The sequence below is a fragment of the Azolla caroliniana genome, unplaced genomic scaffold, assembly GCF_043228905.1.
Source record: "Azolla caroliniana isolate FFs.n. ecotype wild unplaced genomic scaffold, voAzoCaro1.0.p SCAF_14, whole genome shotgun sequence".
In the NCBI taxonomy this organism is placed as follows: domain Eukaryota; kingdom Viridiplantae; phylum Streptophyta; class Polypodiopsida; order Salviniales; family Salviniaceae; genus Azolla; species Azolla caroliniana.
The window spans coordinates 8,592,199-8,612,724 of NW_028230449.1; the positions used below are offsets into that span (position 1 = coordinate 8,592,199).

A 20,526-nucleotide genomic window follows, 5' to 3' on the forward strand; every position below is an offset into this window, starting at 1 on the left:
CTCGGGAAGCAACATCGGCTTCCATTCCCCCACCGAACGAAACCGGAGCCGTAACAAGCTCGACTTAATCCATTCGGATGTATGGGGACCGGCACAAAATGTTAGTCTTGGGGGGAGTCGGTATTTCGTCTCCTTCATCGATGATTATAGCTGGCACACGTGGATCTACCTCATCGAGAAGAAAAGTGAAGTCTTCGACTGTCGAAAGGGAAACGGAGAGGAAGATAAAGTGCCTGTGGTCGGATGGGGGAAAAGAATACTTTTCCAGCCAATTCAACAGTTATTTGCAACAGAATGGAATTCGGAGAGAATTCAATTGTCGATACACACTGGAACAAAACGTTGTGGCCGAGATAAAGAACCAGTTCATTGTCGACGCAACAATGGCAATGCTAGAGGAGAAGAGCATGCCCAAGTTCTACTGGGTTGAGGTGGTTCAGACGGTCGTCTACATCCAAAACCGGATCGGTGACAAGGTGTTAGCACATGAGTTGTATTTCGGGCAAAAACCAAATTTGAGACACCTTCGGATATTTGGTAGCATAGCATATATGCATGTACTAGATGAGAAGCGGAGGAAGCTAGATCCGAAGTCAGAGAAGTGCATCCTAGTTGGTTACTCACATGAGCAGAAGGGGTATAAGTGATATAACCCCCAGACTAAGCAGGTCCGAGTAAGCTGAGATGTCGAGTTTGATGTGTCAGCATCATGGTACTCTCTACCGACTCCAACTTCCAACTCTGTCCCAATTCCGGAAGATGAGGTTTGCGGCCTCAAAGTCTGACTCTTCATTGTTCATCCGGAACGGTCTGGATAGTCCGATTTGCATTTTGCTTTATGTAGATGATTTAGTCATCACCGGACCCGGACTCGATGGAATTGGCCAAGTGAAGTCCTAGCTATCAGGCGCATTTGAAATGAAGGACCTAGGGGAACTTCATTTCTTTCTTAGGATCGAGGTGATCTAGACCCCCGGCAACATATTTCTCTCACAACGACATTATGTGTTGAATATGTTGTACAAGTTCGGCATGACTGAATGCCGCCCGATCTCTACACCCCTAGACCGGAACCTGAAGCTACGTCCCGACTCCGGTTCGGCCTGCAATGAGAAATGGTTCTGACAAATTGTCAGAAGTCTTGTATACTTGACGATCACCCGACCTGACATCAGTTATCCAGTTGGGGTTATCAGCCAGTTTATGCAGAAACCAACCGTGGTGCACCTTAAGTGCACGCATCGCCTATTCCGATACATGAGCAACACTAAGGACCGGGGACTGTTATACCAACACGGTATAGCTGTAGAGCTAGTCGGATACACAAATGTCGATTGGGCTGGTGATGCATTGGTCTGTTGATCCACCTCCAGCTTCATCTTTTCTCTTGGTAGTGCAGTTGTTGCTTGGAGCAACAAAAAGCAACCAACAGTGCCTCTGTCAAGCACTGAGGCTGAATACCGGGGCGCTACCATTTCCACCTGTGAAGCCATCTAGCTTCAACAACTGCTGCGAGACCTCCGGATCAAGGTGCCGACCCCGATCCTAATCTACTGTGACAACATAAGCAACATCCAGCTCGCCAAGAATCTTGTATTCCATGCTCGAACAAAGCACATAGAAGTGCATTATTGCTTTGTTCGTGAATGGATCCTGAGCGGTGACGTTGAACTTCGTTATGTTCACACGAATCGGCAAGTTTCCGACATCTTCACCAAGCCGCTCAGATCGGACAAGTTGCAACACTTTTCAGAGATGCTAGGCATTCAACATCTCGACGTGCCACACTTGAGGGGGAGAACAGGAACGGGAACGGGAACGGGAATGAGTGGCATCGGACAAGGAGCCGAAGAGGAAGAAAGAACCAAGGGGGAAGATAAGTAAAAAAAGGAAGCCGAGCCGACCAAAGGAGTCGACACATCCGAACAAGTCGGAGCAAGCGGCAGAGGCGGCAGAGTCAAGAAGGACAGAGCCGACCATAAGAAGAAGGCCAAGACCCGGACATGGTCTGATATGGTGAAGGGCCTGAAAACTGGAGACGAGTTGGAGAACACCAACTTAGACAAGAGCCGGAACGAATCAGAAGCAACCGATTCGCACAAGAGCTGGAACGAATCGGAGACACCCGATTTGGTTCAACAGTTGGATTTGGAAGAGTCAGATCAATTAAAGGCCATGCGTACTAAGAGGCAGTGGAAGTCGACGCCAACACGAAGGAACCGACGGGTCGACAAGCACCATAGTTGCGGCAGCGAAGAAGCTGACATGGGCCTACTGAGCAGACAAGCCAACCAAGGAGGTCTAGGTGCGCGGAACCGGACAGATTGCAAGAAGCGGAACCGAACCGGACAAGGTGCGTGAGCGAGGCGAGCGAGCGAGAGGAGCTGGAGAGGAGAACCAGCTATTGCAGACACTGACACCACGATCCGACCTCAAGATGAGCTTGAGGGGGAGTGTTGAGCGGGCAAGCTCAAACGGATCCAAATCGGCTGAATAAGCCTGAGCCGGATCATATCCGGAAGTGTTACGGGCATGACCATATAATATCCTGTGGTGAGAATTTACCATAGTATTCTATACACGTGGATAAGTGTGAGGGTTAAACGAGAGTGTAAAGAAGGGGAGGATTGAGACAACCCATTAGGCCAAGTGTGAACTTGCATGGGGGCCTTGGGTATCGCTATAAATATGAGGCCTAACTACCCTCATTTCATCATATCTTGACTACGTCGAGACTCTATTTCGTGGTGGGTCAACTCTTGTAGCGAGCGCGCCAGTACCAGCCATGACTCGACGCCACGGCGGTGGTATGGGACATTGATCGAGGCTCGAGTCCGTCTCGCTCCCTTCGCTCAGGGGTGGTCGGGTGGATCGGCACCCTTCTTTCTCTCTCTCCTTTCTATCTATCTATCTATCTTTTATCCTTTCATATGCTTACTTTAGATCATAACTCTAACAATTGGTATCAGAGCTTATGTTTCTAATGTTTCCTTTGGTTGTTTTTGTCTTCTTGATGGATGGTGATCGATCGACGTGCGGTCGACCTTGATCCAGATGACAATCAACAAAGGAACTTTGGTAACTCTTTTTTGTTTTTTTTTTGTATTTTTTCTTCTCCCATCTAATTGTGTATATGGTCAATATGATTTTTTTTTCATTGATTCAATGATGTTGTAGTGGTAATTAATTGGTTGTATAAAACATGTACATATGTGTATGAGGTCAATACCTCATTTGACATATGTTTAATATGTGATTAGTGTCGTATGTGTACGAGGTTAATACCTCAATTGCGTAATACGTTCACATACATATGTTACGTTTGCGTATGAGGTCAATATCTCGATTTCTATGTAAATGATACGCGTATGAGGCCTAGCTATCCTCATTTCATCATATCTTGACTACATCGAGACTCTGTTTCGTGGTGGGTCAACTCTTGTAGCGAGCGCACCAGCACCAGGTACGACTCGACGCCACGGCGGTGGTATGGGACGCCGATCGAGGCTCAAGTCCGTCTCGATCCCTTCGCTCGGGGGTGGTCGGGTGGATCAGCACCCTTCTTTCTCTCTCTCCTTTCTATCTATCTATGTTTTATCCTTATCATATGCTTACTTTAGATCATAACTCTAACAGGAAGGATGAGCTGGATCGGTATCCGGAAACAGCACCCAGATCGGGGAGCCGGATTCAAATGTGAACCGGAAGGCTAGTAGTAGCCTATACGCGTCTAGACTACTAGGTAGTCAGAGTCCTCGTAGTTAGTATCAATCGCTCGTATGAGCATTGAAGTACATGGTACTTCTGTCAATCCTCCAAGGACTTGTATAAATAGTGATGTCAAGCACATTGTATGTACAGAGAGTAACAGAGTATTGTTATTTTTTTAATGGAGTTTATGTTCTGCTCTCTCTATCTCTCCCATGCATATTCTCTGTGTTAAGGTTTCCATTAAACCTCCTCTCTTTTTCTATTGTTATCCGGCGGAGCTGGTTTTGTCGAACGCTTCCGCACGTTTACTTTCACACTTTTATTGACCTCGTGTAGGTGAGTATTTGGTTTACCACATTGTCTCATATGAGTGTTGTATGGAACAAAAGAAACCATGAGCATTATGCAATATCCATATGTTATGAATCGACCAGCCACAACTAGTCTTTCGTTCGTTTTCAAGTGAAGAAAACAAGAGAGAGCTAGTACACAGACAGAAAAACATGAAGACAAGAAAACAAATATAGAGAGAGAGACTGGAGGTTTAATGTCGAAACCCGAACTAGGAAAACCATGTGGAGTCCACAAACTCCAAAATAGAATCACTATGATGATGAGAGGAGTACAACAAGAAGCTCGGAGGCAACAACCTCGAGTTCTTCCTCTTCAACAGACGGTTGTAGAGACACACTCATTGACGCTCATACTCTCTCTCTCTCTTTCTCTTAGTTACATAGGCAACGACTTGGGCTAACTCTATCTCACAATAATGATACATCACATTCTAAGGTTTGCCCTAACTATATATATACTTATACAACTTTATGGCTATTTACATACATAGCCCTCATGGGGCACATTTCGACTATTTACAAATGTAGTCTCCCGAGTTGGCTATATCCACGATTTCGGTTTTGGCTTCAGCCTTTCGGCCTCGGCCGAGTTACTCATCAACTCAGCTCTTTTCTTCCCATCCAGAGGGACCTATTCCCAACATTGTCTCGTACGAGTGTTGAATGGAACAAAAGAAACCATGAGCATTATGCAATATCCATATATATGGCCACTTATTAAGTCACTAATATGCCAAATTTCATGAACAGATCCATCATTTCTATATAGATCTATTTATTTATATAATGTACCCCATAAACTAATAATCGGTGAAAGTTCATGGGCAATAGCAACTATTGCATATCCCTTATCATGAATATATGTGCTATACCAAGATCTTTCCAAGCTGTCAATGTAGATTTAGTGTATCCCTTATGTCTAGCTCACTTGCTAGATTCACAACTTAAATAAAAACTAGTAGTCTTCCCTATTTTTCTATCATATATGCATAGATGGCCATTTGCCTTTTTGTGCAAAGTCTTGCATTTTGCACTTGGATTCTTGCACAACGAGTACATTGCTTCATCAAATGTTGGGCTTCCCCAATTGCTTTCTAAAATTTAAGTATTAAGACACTTTTTATACATTTAATATTTGTAACGTTATATCACTTTTGACTTATCTCATGCATCATGACATCATTATTTGAATCTTCACCATTCAATTGAAAGTTCCAATGAGTTCATCGTGCCAAATCTAATCAACTCATTAAAACAATAGTTATAAAAACATCCATTGTTTACAAAGTATTGAGGAGGAATGGGTAGTGGACTTAGTACACCGTATCGACACTAGATTTGCCATTGAAGAGGAATGGTCATTACTTTTAAGTCCAATATCTATGGCTTAAGCACACATATAGTAGATGTGAAAGAATATATCAAATGTATTACAAGTTGTAAATCACATGATGAGGAGCTTTTCAATTAACGAATACCATATTGATGATACCGATAGAAGAACCTTCAAACATACTTGAAAGATCATTCTAAAAGCAATTGAAAAATCACGACATGAAATGTCTTATATTTAAAACAATCGGTGCAAGAAGCCACAAACGACAAAGCTCATAATGAAGCAAAAGATATAGAATCATGCAACTTAGAAAGCTCATATCCGAGAATAGGTTATGAGAAGCCATACATAACATATTGATAAAGCTCAAATCACATGATGAGACTCAACATATGTTTCTTAAATCCCAAAAGAGAGATAAATATAGACGGTGTGGTGGAAGAAAGTACTTACTAGGCCCTGGTACCCATTAGCTATTTTGATGCAGGCGCATGTGCGGGTGTAGGTTTTGGTTCTAATGCACTTGTAGATGCAGGTGTAGCAAGTTTCAAATTTTGAAAAATTGGGGAAAATGAATTTATGCAGGGTTTTAATAATGTTGAAGTTGTGCCTGGGTTAGGATTATAGGATTATAAGGCCTGGGTTAGGTGAAAGGACGCCGGGTTAGGATTATAGGATTACAAGGCCCGGGTTAGGTGAAGACTCTGGGTTAGGCTTAGATAATTACACTGCCCGAATTAGGTGATGAGTGGCCGGGTTAGGTAATCAAATAGCATCATCACTACCCGGGTTAGATGTGACAGGGGCTCGTCAAACCTGGGTTAGGTTTTAAGTGTGTGCTTTTTATAGATAGAGATCGAACGGTGCAGATCGCACGCGCCATTGAAAACATGTTTTGCACCGTCCGTGTCCGAGATTTCCTCACCAAGCCTCATTATTATCTAGTAGCAAATAGAAACGTTGGGAGGGGAGGGAGAGTGTGAGGCTCAGTCGCTCATTATCTATACATATTATTATGTATATATCTATCTATCAAATCAAAGTGAATGAGTGAGTGAGATGGATTATGATGATGGCAGACCCGCCTGTCACCATATTATGTATGTATGGAGCAGAGAATCCATTCATTGTGGCTTTACCCAATGGAAAGTTCTGCCCAAATGAAGATATTGTTGCGACCAATACCCCTTTTTTGGATAGATTTAAAAATAGACCAACTCACATGGTTGATAGCCTGATTTTTTATGAAATTGTCAAGTATATTGCTCATTGCTTCAGGCAAAGCGTTTCATGGCCTCAAGTATTGACATTTGTTATGTAATTGTTGCTAGCACACTACCGCATAAGGATTCTGATTTGATTTCCTATGTTGCTCGAGTATGATTTCTTCTCAAGGATCCCAGTTCATTTCCTATGTTGTTTGAGCATGATTTCTTCTTGGTGCAGCTCGATCATTATTGAATTTCCCTTAAACAATTTACTTGAATTTTTATCCACATGGTTGTAGTAATATGGTTCAAGGTTTCTTGTGGTTGGATTCTATACTTTTAGAGTAGAATATTTTCCCTACAATTGGTCTACATTGCTAAGACAAGAACTCTTTGAATTAAGTGCAATGAAAGAAAAATGACCATAATGTAAAAGCGAGCAAGTTTTTTCACAATCGTAGGATTTACTACTATATTGCTCATGACAATATTGTGCACTCTTTGCCATACAATTTGAATGACCAAACATTGATTCCCACTTTGGTTCACATAACATCATCATGAGTTATGCGTTGCAACTTGAACCATAATTGGATTCAATAGCTTGTCATCATGCAATCATTTAGGTTTGAGACGTTTAAGACAATCATCACACAATCCCAAGATATTCAAGTTGCACAATGGTTGGTCAATATCAAAATATGATCACCAACTTTTCAACAACGCATTTCCTCAAGTTTGATTGATCATATATTTTTAGCTCATCAAAGTCAAGTTTGTCGAATATGTTGTCAATAAGTCAACCGCAAAACTACTCATCTATAACTTTCTTTTAGAAACAACTTCCAACATTTTTGAATGTTTCAATCATGGAACTTATTCTTGTCTTCTTTAGAATTATGAATGCTTTCAATTACAACACATACGCGAGCAGTTATAATAACATATAAAACACATGTGTTTCCCTTAAATCTATTTACAATCTTTGAAGTTTGACTACACTTAGGAGACTAAGTTTAGAGACATGCTTCCTTTGACCTTGAAGTAAATGCATGCATTTACTACCATCTTTACATGTCCCTCCCTCCCTTAGCTCATTAGGTTTTGTGCAATTAACAATGTAATTGATACTTACCCTAGGATTTTCTCCTAGCGTGGCCTTAGGAACACAATGCTAGTGTTCTCAACCCTCTAGGTGTGTGAAATGAAAATTAATCCTTGCTAAATGTATTGAATGATAATTTCCTGCAGGGTACTAGTCAATATGCATTACATAAAAGGTTTGAATCAACTACTATATACACATAATCTATATTAACATGAGAGAGAGAAAGAGAGAAACAAAAAAAGTACATAACGAAGCAAACAACTAGAGAGCAGGAATTCTCCATGTAATCTCCACCCAAGCAAAATGTGTCACTATTTCCTTTCCTTGTATCAAAATAAGTTCTATCAAGTTTTCAAATGCTTGTGATGATGTTTCTGCCTGTTTCCATAAAAATCCAAGTAGAGCTCAATTATTTCACTGAATTTTGAGGTCAAATCATTGTTATATATGCACACAACTTGACCAAAAGCCATTTCACTTCATTTAGCCTCTAGCATATCTCAATGTTCTGCCTATTTCCGTAAATATCTAGGTGGAACACAATTATTTCATTGCCCAAATTTAGCGGTTTGTTCATTCATTCTTCATAAGCACACAACTTACTCAAGAACCATTTTATAGCTGTCCAACCTTTTAATTAGTATTTGTGAGGTTGGGAAAACTTAATTTTCCCTGACAAAATAAATCACATGAATGGAGACAAAACAAACCAAATTGTCCAATTGGTATGTTAACTCAAACAAATGTTGTAAGACATCATTGAGTCTGACAAACTTGTCCAATTGGTATCTTAACTCTACAAAAAGTCGTAAGAGATCATTAAGTTTGACAAAAAATGTAAAAAGACAATCACACAAACAGAGACAGAATGATAACAAATAAAAATCATCTGGCTTTCGTATCTTAAAACTATATAAAGCAATAGAATATACAACAAAACACCAGAACAATTCATCAATATACTTCATCAAACAACAAATCTTTACATGTCAAGTTTGAACAAAGTCGAAGTTTTGCTGATTTGGCAGTGTTATAATAAAAAGAAAAGAATGTTTATAAACTTACAGCCATTGGTTCAAAAGATCATAGTTGTTTTTCCATCTCATCCAGCTCTTTTCGCCAGATATCTAATCTCGAAAGCTTCATTGCTTGCTCAGCATTCAGAGACCCTTTGCTTTCTAAAGAGTTCTTTAGTGTTTCGGTTTCACGAATCTACATATATATGCATATCAAAACATTATAAATACGTATAGTATATATTTTACTATCTAGAGGTTGATTTTGAAAAGCTCTTAAAAAACATTAAGATGGGAAATACACCACAGTACACTCCTAACATTTTTTGATATTTCCCAGAATACTACTCCCCTTGGATTCCAAAAATTTATCCAAAAACCCCTCCCCTTGGTTTCCATAAACTACCAATTTACCTGTCTAATTCATCAGAACTACAACGCTTCAGATCTTTTCTAATTAAAGAAGATGATGTTTTCTTTTAGCAATTAAAATCTGCCGTTTTCTCTACCAAAAGATAAAAGAAAACCATTTTCTCCTTTAACAAATACAAAAAATTCCTAACCTTCTTTCATCTAACAAAATAAAAGGAAAAGAGAAAACCAATTTTTCACTACTACTACGATGATGACAAGGGGAGAGAGAGAGAGAGAGATAAGACAAACCTTTTTTCTCAGGGCTCTTATTCGTTTCTCCATATCGGCACCTTTAGGGTTTCCATCAGTTTCAATGGTCACCTCATTGCTCTTAACCAATAATGCACCAATTTGTTGAGTCACAGAGTCTATTATATCTTCTTTGGAGCTTGAATACTTGGTTTCATTTGACACTACAGATTCAATTTTTCCTCCATTCGCTCCTGAAAAGGCTGCTTCTACCTATCAACAGATATATGCAAGCGCATGACAGCAAGTTAAGGATAAATGCCCCAGTTTTAGACGAATAAATAAATTGATTATTATTATTGCTTGACAGGTTTATCTAGTTTTAGAAGATAAATAAGAACATCAAAATATACTTCATTTATTATTTTTAGTTCTTCGTTTTATTTATTCGTTTTAGTTATTTAAGATGATTTCCCCCCATCCACATGTATGTTCATGTTCAGTCAGCAAATATCAATCACCTCCATTTAACAAATGGAAGGTATAATAGATTTAGAGAAGGAAGAAACAAACTAGATTTACATAAAGACCACAATTATCAGATCTCAGTTAGTTTCGTAGCAAGAAAGAGAATATTATTATCATCTATAAAAGGTCAAAATGACACAATAGCATTTTCACAACTATATTAAAATTGTAAAATAATTGTATCATTTTCCATGAGACGTTAATTCTTTTGTTTCATATCTATAGATATGTGAAGATATTGCTTTCAGTTTATTTTCTAAGCAGCATATAGATAGGGATGTATAAAAAAATGCAACATGGTTTTAAGTTTTCTGCTATTTTCAATGAAGAAACAACTAAAAAGGCTTCTATTATGAAACTTTCACCCACCTGATTTGGAGGGGATTCCTCAACACAATATTGAGCCTATTAGTCGTAAATAAAAAATCAATTAGCTATATTATTCTTGGGTTTTGGGTTCAGATATATAGACTGCTTCCTGTGGACATATTATTCTTAACACTTAATCTGGAAACAGACAGTCATTGCGCTCTCTTTAAGTGAGGTAGGTAGTTTTGAAGTTATGTGATCAAGGGTAAAAGAGTTAGTGATAACGGCATGCTAAAGATTAAGGTATCAGAGCTAAGACATAGCAGCGACAAAAGAATTAATCTTCAAATGTTATAGATAATTAATTAGGAGAGTTATAATGATATCGTACAAATCTTTACATTTAGTATTTTACAAAGAAATTTTGAAAAAATAAGAAGACAAAAGATGCACACTATCTCTTGTTGGAGAATATAGAACTCAAGGACATATTGATATGCGGAAATTCTAAAAAGGAGACTCCAAAAGATTCACTGAAGCATGACAACAACTTCGCTCATGATATCATGGTGTGATTTGCAAGATGAGAATACTTTGTAAATCATATTCAATATGAGAATAATTTATCATTGTTTTCATCAAGAAGAGTGTGGGAAGGACCACTTGTGTTACATGAGATATTTCTTAATCAAGCTATCAATGTAAATATCCTTGATATGCGCACTCCTCTTAATCTCAGTGGATAGCTATGAGTCCTTTTTCCAAAATCCCCTGAGTATGACATAATATGCACTCTTGATGCCAAATCATGGTGTTTATGACCAGATTTTAATGTCAACTTCTTTTACATCACCCAAATGCATTTTTACTACTCTTTTAGGGCTCCCAAGAAAATAGAATAAAATATTTTTATTATACGTTTTTTAATGCCTATATTCCATAACATATTATGAGTTTAGTTGTTTTCATTACATTTCCGGAGAGGTAAATTCTCAACAAATAATTTATATAATTTTAATGATTTATCATTTGGTACTATCCATTTGCGATTGTTTGAATACTCTACAATTATATCTTAATAGATTTAACCTCAATCTAGACACGTGTGATAATAAAATTGCATTCCTTTCTCCACCACTTGACCAACTGTATCATGCCAGGAACATGAAGCACATTAGTCACTGTTTTAGTAGTTTTTGCGTGCATCTCAAAATTTACATTACCACGTTCTCTAGCAATATGACATGTGCCATCATCAGCATTATTTTACGAGCTATGTGGGTTAACTCTATCGTATTGAATTCCTCTATCAGTAAGTGTTACAGTGGATGAGTGAAAGCAGAAATGCAACGCCTTTGAATTACAATGCTTAGCAGGTTCAAGGTTGTTACAGAAGTCAGTCATGAGAGTGAAAGAATAGATCTGTGGAATTTTTTTCCTCTTAGGAAAACACCCCAGACTTTTCCAACAGTTTCATATTCTACTTTCCATACCAATCTGTTAGGACTGATTCTAGAGTATATCTTTGTTATGAGAATGCTTACTTTTTAAGGCATAGTCTCCAAATTATACACTTAAATTAATTACATGACTAATCAATTAAAATATATGGAAATGCTACAATTTAGTAGTACTTACCTCCAGGTTCCATGCAGCCATACTATCCTTAGAAGCATGTAGAGCGATCCTTGGGATCAATATGTACATCAAAGGTGATCAAAGCATAGACTACCAGTCATACAGGGGAAGCTCATGGAGAACAGGAAGATCAGGAAGAATGAATAAGAAATTGTGACACAAGGGTAGTATCTTCTATATACAATGTACAGCAATAAACTCTACCGCACGCGTATGCACTGCTTCATACCATAGCCATTTGCCATTTGGGTGACCAAAGTGGCTAAAGACCTCGTCTGAACTGAGCTTCTAATAATGTAATATATGTATGGTCATAACATTGCTTACAGTTATTCCAACATACATATATTAGTTCCCAAAATTTGAGAAGCAAGCTTATCATATTTCAGAACATGATTGATTGTCAACATCAAAGGGAAAACGCATCTGGCATTTCCACCCTCAAGAAGCTTTGAGAATAAGAAAAACAATTGGGTTGGTGCTTTGCCAGTCCTTATACCAATATGTATCACTCTTTTTCTAGTATGATGTTGTCTGTTCAGGGTCAAAAAAATAATTACCTGGTGCTTCTTTTCTTTCCTCTTTTGATTCTTCTTCGCAGCTTTTGTTTTCGGTTTTAGGGACAAGTCCTCAGATGGGTCATATCCGGGTGGAACTTCAGGCTGCCCTTTTTTGAACTGCACAAAAGAAGGGTTCACAGAGAAATGGGGAATGTAAGTAAACCATTGCTTTATGCACAAAATTCACATGAAAAGAGAAAGAGAAAGGGAAGGGGAAGGGGAAGGGGAAGGGGAAGGGGGGGGGACTTACAAGGGCACCTTTGGACTGATAGATGGCAACCTCATCTTGGGGCGTGTATCCAGCGCGGATTCTGATGGGCTTTCGCATACTGCCGTCTGGGCGACGTGTGGCGGCCAACACACGCTCTCCCTCTCCATCTCCATCTCCCTCTCTCTTCCTCCTGCTGCTGCTGCTCCCTTCCTCATCCTCACACTCCTCCATAACCACTATACTCAACTCCTCAAATCTTCTTTCTTTCTTTCTATCTGTCTGTCTTTCTGTCTTTCACGCTTCCTCCCTCCCTCCCTCCCTCCCTTCTCAAAAACCTAAATCCTCTCTCCTCCTCCCACCAAAGAAATAACTCCTTCCTCTTCCTCTTCCTCTTCCTCTTCCTCTGCCTCTTCCTCTGCTGCTGTTGCATCCATTCATTACATATATATTACATTATTATATATATTAGGGAAAAGTACCAGGATACCCCCCTGGAAGTTCGTCTATTTACTAGAATGCCCCTGGAAGTTCCAAATTTACCAAACTACCCCTATATCCAAAAAAATACACTTTATAAAGTAATTATACTACAAGCCCTATTTACCAGAATACCCTTCAAACACAAATTTCTTTACTTAAGCGATTCTTTGGGTCCTTTGTACCTAACTATGTAGTCTTTCTTTTCTTTCTTGTTCATTGGGTTGATCAATCGTCTTCATCATATTGTACATTATTAGATATTTTGTTGAGTCGATGGATATATTTGATTTTGTGGATATTTTTGAAATTACACTTTTTGTAGACGGATCAAAATTAACATGTAATTATTACATTTCAATAATTAATTTTGGTTTGCAAGTATTTTTGAAATTGATGAGATTGAGGAGATTTAGTTGTGATTGCATTTTGCTAACAAAATTTAGTGTAAAATCATGAAATTTGGTTTAAGATGGCATTTTAATAGCAAAGTGTTATGTGAGATTTCGTTTAAAATGACATTTTGGTAGCAAAGTTTTTCGTGAGATTTGGTTTAACATTTTGGCCACAAATTGTTTGTGAATCCACAAATTCATGGAATTTGGCTTCAAAATGGCATCCCAATGGTAAAATTTGGTGTGCAATCAAATCTTTTGGTTTTAAGATTAGGTTTTCGTCACTTCAATCACAAATTTTGGTTTTATAGGATTAAGCCAATATAACTCAGTGTAAATTCATAGAATTGGATTTTAAGGTGATCTTTCAATTGAAAATTTTGATATATAATATAATTTTGATAATTTAGTTTGATTTATGATGTATTTTGAAAAATAAAAGTGGTATAAATTGGTCAAAATAAGTATATAGTGGCATTATGGTAAATAAGTTTAGGTTTAAGGGTACTCTGGTAAATAAGGCTTGTAGATTTGAGTGTATAATTACTTTATAAAGTGTATTTTTTTGGACATAGGGGTAGTTTGATAAATTTGGAACTTCCAGGGGCATTCTAGTAAATAGACGAACTTCTAGGGGTATCCTGGTACTTTTCCCTATATATTAGTCTTGGGTCCTCCTCTTTTTCTTTTTCTTTTGGGGGAGGAGCCTGGAGGGGATGGGATACATACATACATACATACATACAATATAATTTTATATCAATAAATGTTATACATACATATATGTCTCTATGTCTCCTACTGAGCGAGCGATGTGCCTATTTGCACCTAAATCATAAATAGTGTTGGCGAGGGAATCGCGACCATGGAAAGTGTAGATCACTTAGCTGAGAGCGCGCGCGATTTGCACCATCCAATGTGGATAAAAAAACAACGCACAAAATATAAAACTTGTCAGTAGTCACCCAACTCTAACACCCTTTGTCACCCGACAACTCGTAAGTCGCCTAACTATCCCAGGTCAATCACCCAACTAGTTGTAGCAAGTCTAAACTATCACAGGTCTGTCGCCCAAGCAAGTGCAGTCACCCGACCAAATGTGGTCGCCCAACTAATACTTGACATTGTATAAAACCCTGAAACATGTCACTTTGTCACATTTTTTAAATGAGACTGTTAGGGTATTGTGGAGGGAAAAACAAAATCAGCCAACCAAGCGTTGACATGCATTTGGAACAACATCTTCATCGCCACCTACTTACTTCACATGTTGGTATTCTATTTGTTTCTATTTGTTCTGCAAATTTTTTATACTAGAAATCATATATTTCGTGAAAATGGTTTCGAAATTATAAATATGTTTTTTTGTATGACAGTGGCATTCCAAAATCTTCCAAGTTTAGGTGCAAAAGAAAAACTATGTGCATCGTGAATGTGGACAGGAATAAACATTCTTACTTTGTTTTGCATATGCTGGCAAAAAAAACAATTTGGGTGCTACGTTTTGTAAGGTTTAGGGTTTAGGGTTGCAATGTTCATTTAGTTTTGATCTTCTAAAATATTTGAACTAAGTATTGCACTACACAAAATGGAAATGAGGAAACTTGAAATCAAGGAACTTTGCATGCATCGTCAAAGTGTTATGTTTTCCCAATCATTAGCCAAAGAATAACTTGAAAACCCTTTCTTTTAATGGATGCCCCTCCTTTGGACAAAGATTATATGAATATAGATTGGATGGATGTTAAACAATAGATTAACTAACACACACTCGATATGTTGTTACAACCATAGATTGAAGCATGCGTGATATGCGTGGTATTCGACATCCGCAATATTCGTAGTATTCGAGAATATAAAATTGCTCCAAGAATATTATAAAACCATTCGTTTATGGAAAATAAATTTATATAATAAAAATTATTCAATTCACTCAAAAAAAAAAGGAAAAATCACCAATTTATAGAAAAATGGAAGGTCTTCAAAATCACACTAACATAAGAAAGAAAAGTTTTAATTAAAGCGATTATGAGCCGTTATATTGTAATTTCTAAATTCTAGGTTCTAACTTCTAACTTCTAAGTAATGCTTCGAAATGCTTAAGACTCTATGCACTATCACATTCATCATCCGTATCTTCAAGCTCATCCATAATGTCCTTATGAGCTTCATTTTCATCAATAGCTTGATTTTGCATTCTCAAAAGTCTCTCATCATCTTCTTCTTTGTTGATCATATCTAATGTTGCTTCAATTATGCATAATCCCCTTTCCTTTATTCTTCTTATGAGACAATGATTTGCATGTATGTAAACCAATTTCTCAACATGAGCATGAGTCAATCTATTTCTTTTTTTTGTATGTATCGATGAGAATGTACTCCAATTTCTTTCACAAGAAGATGCACATGAACCTTGAGAAAGCACACGAATTGCAAGCCTTTTTAAGTTTGGAGTGCTTGCTCCAAATGTTTCCCACCACTTAATTGCATCATGCATTCTAGTTGGATCATTTGCCATAGGAACTTGAAATGAACTCTTTTGTTGAGTTTTATAAGCATAGAATTCATCTAATAAAACACCACATAAAGGTATATCACCATTAGTATACCGCATAATAGTTTCCATCCAACTTGTATTCAGCTTCTCATCAATATCTTGAATTTTTTCTCTCCAAATTGGATGTAAAATAAAACCAGTTGCATGCAATGGTGAATGTAGCATTGTCCATCTTTGCATACATATTTCCCGAATTTCATCAAGCAATAAACGATCTACATCTTCAATGTGGTTTATTTCTTCTATCATACGATGAGTACATTCATAAATTAAACCCATGGTTGCACCTTCTCTATCCGCCAATCTAAGAACTTTTAGGATAGGCTTGCATATCTTTACGATCTTCTTTATATTTGCCCAAAAAGAAACATCAAGTATAATTGAAACTATTTCTTCTCCTAGTTGTGTTTTTGATCCTTTCCATTGACACCATTGTTCACTAACCACCATTCTTTGTAATCCACCTTTGACTCTGTCATCCAATAAGTTTGACAACATGATAAAACTATAGGCAAATCTAGTAGTGGAAGGCTTTAACAATTCTTTCTCACTAAACTTACGAAACATTGCCAAAGAATATTGTTTTCGTGTAATAAACACGATTACCTTTGTAGCTAATTTCAAAACATCATGAACCCAAGCACATTTTCCAATATCTTCAAACAACAAATCGATGCAATGACATGTGCATCTGGTAAAAAAGATCATGGGCCACTCTTTCTCTATCATCCTCCCAGCTACTACACAATTAGTTGCATTGTCCATACAAACTTGCACAACATTTGATGGGCCAATATCAAGAATAACATCCTTTAAAATCTTAAAGATATACTCTCCCGATTTATATTCTCCACTAGTGTCAACTGATTTCAGAAACACAGTGCCATACGCAGAAGTAGCCATCACATTAATTATTGGTCTATTCTTGGTATCTGACCAACCATCGCTCACAACAGTGCATCCAATAGTTTTCCATTTTTCTCTAATTTGCATAATCTCATTTTCAACATATTTCACCTCTTCATTCAAGTGCTTTTTGCGCAATTGATAAGGAGATGGTGGCTCATAAGACGGCCCAGCAAGTGCCGCAACTTTTATTAATTCACGAAAATATGTACTTCCCACTTTTACATCCGGTATATCCTCTACAAAAAAAAACCTCCTGATAGCTTCATCAACATTTTTATCAAGTTGCTTTTGCCATAACATCTTCAAAGGTACATTGTCTACTTTCATCTTTTTACTTGATGCATTACCAAACGATGATGAAGGCATTTCATTGATAGACGTTGATTCCACATTCGCATCAACATTTGTGCTACAATTTTCAGCATTACATTCCATTGATGACTCATCATTCATGTCAACATTTGCACAACCAGATACCATTTTTTGTACTTCGGCTTTTATAACAGCATCAATTTGACGGCATTTGTCAACACCTAAACCTTTCAAGCCCAACAAGTGAGCTCTAATTCGAAAGGGGCCACCAACAAATACATGGTGACAATGATTGCATTGAACAACATGCATACCCTTATCATGTTTTCTCAAAATGGCCACATGATTCCATTCGAAGCTCTTTTGTTTCACCATTGTGTAAATTAACCTTCAGCCTTTGTTGTTCCCTGGACCCTAACCTATGAGAATAACTAAAAGAATTAGGCGACAGTGAACTATTCCATAATGCAATGTTCTTTCATTGCACTCTGATTTGGTTTTTTCTGCACTTTGGAACATGCACAAGCAAAGGAGACTCTTCATTCCTTTGGTTGCATTGTTTATTAGAGCAACTTCTTCATAGTACATATGCACATGGATTTTTTCATTTCTATATTTTGTTGCATAATGCAGAATAAACAAAATCTGACTACAAGGAACGAATTATGATTTATGAAATGAAATTCTAGAACAAATTCGAGAACAAAAAATTCGATGAAAACCAAATTCGAGAACAAAAAATTCTCTCTCTTCTCTCTCGTGAGAGAACAAAACTACACGAAAGAGCATATATTTCTTGCAGGAAAATCAGAGGAGAAGCAAGAGCATACCTGAATCTGTTGTTTCTGTAGACTGCGAAGAAGAAGAGATTGCGCGCAGGAAGATGCAGAGGAGGATTGGAGCTTCAATGGGAGCAGGCGAGAGAGAAAGGCAAGAAAACAGAAAGTCTCTGTTCGCTACTCGTCGACTGAATTTTTTCCAAAAAAAAAATTAGGGGAAAAAAAGGGGGAAAAAAAAGTTAACGAATATTAGAAGAAATATTCGTATACGCATTCGTTGGGATTCGTGGGGGAGGCCCCACGAATGCGAATATTTCAATCTATGGTTACAACCATCTTCGTAGTTTCAAGAATATGTATGTATGACATTTTCCACTAAAATTGATAATTTCTTATTATTGCTTTTGCTTGATTGTACAGATGGCTGTCAAGTCCAAGTATGAAAAGTGGTTTGATTGTGATAAGGGTGACAATATCCCAGTGAAGGGAGGTACGCCACGAATATTTTTTTATTGCTATCGCTCAGGAATCGTGATGCATGTATGCTAATCGGTGCTTTGGTTCCAGGGTTTTTGTGAGAAGACAAAGTAGAAGTTGTACATCCGGCATTTCTAATGGTGGAGAGAGGTTGGACCAGCCAATGGTGGATCCTCATCCTCGGTTGGACCCCATACAAGGCAAGACATCATCCGATGAAGATGCTCCTCCAAATGGTGTGTGGATGTAGTTCACTGTATTCCACCTATAATTATGTAAATATGTCCCAACAATTCTAATGCATAATCACAACAACGTATTGTCAGCTCCCAAACTCGTTGTACAGGTGTGGGCAAGTTTCACAAGAAAACAAGTGTTGGTCATGTATTGTGCTTGAATCTTCCCGACACAAGCAAAGATGATATCGAAATAAATCAGACTCTAGTCCAAGGCTGATCCTTTAGAATGTTGGCCCAATAGGACGGTCGAAGTGTGAAAGGGTTGAAATGACAAGCACAAGTTGTAACCCACATAAATAGAGTCGGACAAATGTGAAGCCAGCCAGTAGTTAAAGTAGGAAAAATAACACGTGTAAATTATTAGATAGAGAGTAGTAACATTTTTAGGCTCTTTTGTAACTTTCTTATGCTTCCTATAAAAACAAGCATGCAACATTGTAAATGGGTCGGTCCGTAAGACTAGTCGTGATAATACGAATCTTAATTTAAGGATATCCGTGTCTATATTCTGGGTTCATTTTCCCATATACTATGTATTGTGTAAGCCATAGTATGAACCATACGTACCATATTGTGTATTGTGCATTCACATTCGAGAATGTTTTAAATCAATCGAGCATGGTAAACACCCTCGAAGTATGGTAAATACCATACTTTTGTATTCATTATTTATTGTAAGGCAAAAAAGAAATTAAGGTAAGAAAGTTAAGATAAAAAGTGTAAAAAAAACATAAGAATGTTTTGATAACATACTCATTCGTTTGCATTCATGTGAAAAATAATGTTTGCCAATGCATTCGAGTATATTACGTACTATGGTGTAAGCCGATTGGTTGTAGCTGACTTGGACTGGGAATAGAGTGTGTGTGTGTTAAACATGCAATAAGGTATCTTCTGTGTGAGTTTACCTTTGCCTACATCTATGTGAAATGCACCGTGAGCAGTGCAACCTAGTCCCCGTTACCCATCCCTCCAACCACAAAACCTTGATCAAGGTACTTAGGGATTAAGTATCTGACGCCTGTTTTTAGGGAATAGTAACACAATTTGGCACACGTGGTTGATCTGTGAGAGACAACAAACAAAGGGAGGGTGGATGTCGCCTAGTCATAGGAGACCACACACACAGTCAGACTCCCGATGGGTAGAACAAGATATTTCTTCGGAAATGGCACTTCCGGAAAAACCTCAACAGGAGCAAGACAACGATTTAGTAGTGCTTCATGGTTTGGAAACTACCAACAACCATAGTTTAGAGGTCGAATGGTCCGAAAATCATAGACTGCGAGACAGTAGCCCACATCACCGGTTAATGGTGTCGTGAAGATTTCCGGCTACGGTGAGAAACTCGGGTGGGACAAATAAAATGGGGATGTGCAACATTGCACATGCACTTGTAAATTTGTATAATGAGAATAAGATAACAAAATGTTAGGGGAAGGGTAATAATCTAAGGCGCTAAAGGTGCACCATGGGGTTCGTAGAGGCATAAAGGTGATGTGCACTTTGTAGACTAGAGAAAAGTACATGAAGAATAGGTGTAGGGAGTAGTGGGCATTGAGTGTGAATGTGAGAGGAGAGAGAGTTAAAGGCCCACCAATTTAAGATAAAGGAAAATATTACCCATTGAAAGAAGGGTATTTGACCTCTCCTTTTGTAATGTGCCTCACCCCTTACTACTATAAAAGGGAATGAGGGGTCTCTTGTGGTTGGTTGCCTATTTTGAGTGAGGAAGGGCTTCCACTTTTGGGGTTTTCTTTGGGGAGTCGCCATTTTGTTGTTTCGGGGTAGACCATTAGG

The 20,526-nt window shown here is 38.0% G+C and overlaps 2 protein-coding genes across 2 annotated transcripts; both read right to left on the reverse strand.

The window, feature by feature from the left end:
* Positions 1–8,658: 8,658 nt before the first annotated feature.
* Positions 8,659–12,827, reverse strand: PYM (partner of Y14-MAGO). The gene is made up of 4 exons (XM_087330791.1): positions 12,621–12,827; positions 12,371–12,487; positions 9,396–9,608; positions 8,659–8,928 (listed from the first exon to the last, which is right to left on the reverse strand). Exons 1-4 carry the CDS (start codon positions 12,810–12,812, stop codon positions 8,800–8,802), a joined length of 651 nt encoding a protein of 216 aa, XP_087186917.1. The 5' UTR covers positions 12,813–12,827; the 3' UTR covers positions 8,659–8,799.
* Positions 12,828–15,560: 2,733 nt separating this feature from the next.
* LOC147855396 (uncharacterized) lies at positions 15,561–17,519 on the reverse strand. The gene has a single exon (XM_087330068.1). The coding sequence runs from the start codon at positions 17,397–17,399 to the stop codon at positions 15,561–15,563; it is 1,839 nt and encodes a 612-aa protein (XP_087186194.1). The 5' UTR covers positions 17,400–17,519.
* Between the last annotated feature and the right edge of the window lie 3,007 nt (positions 17,520–20,526).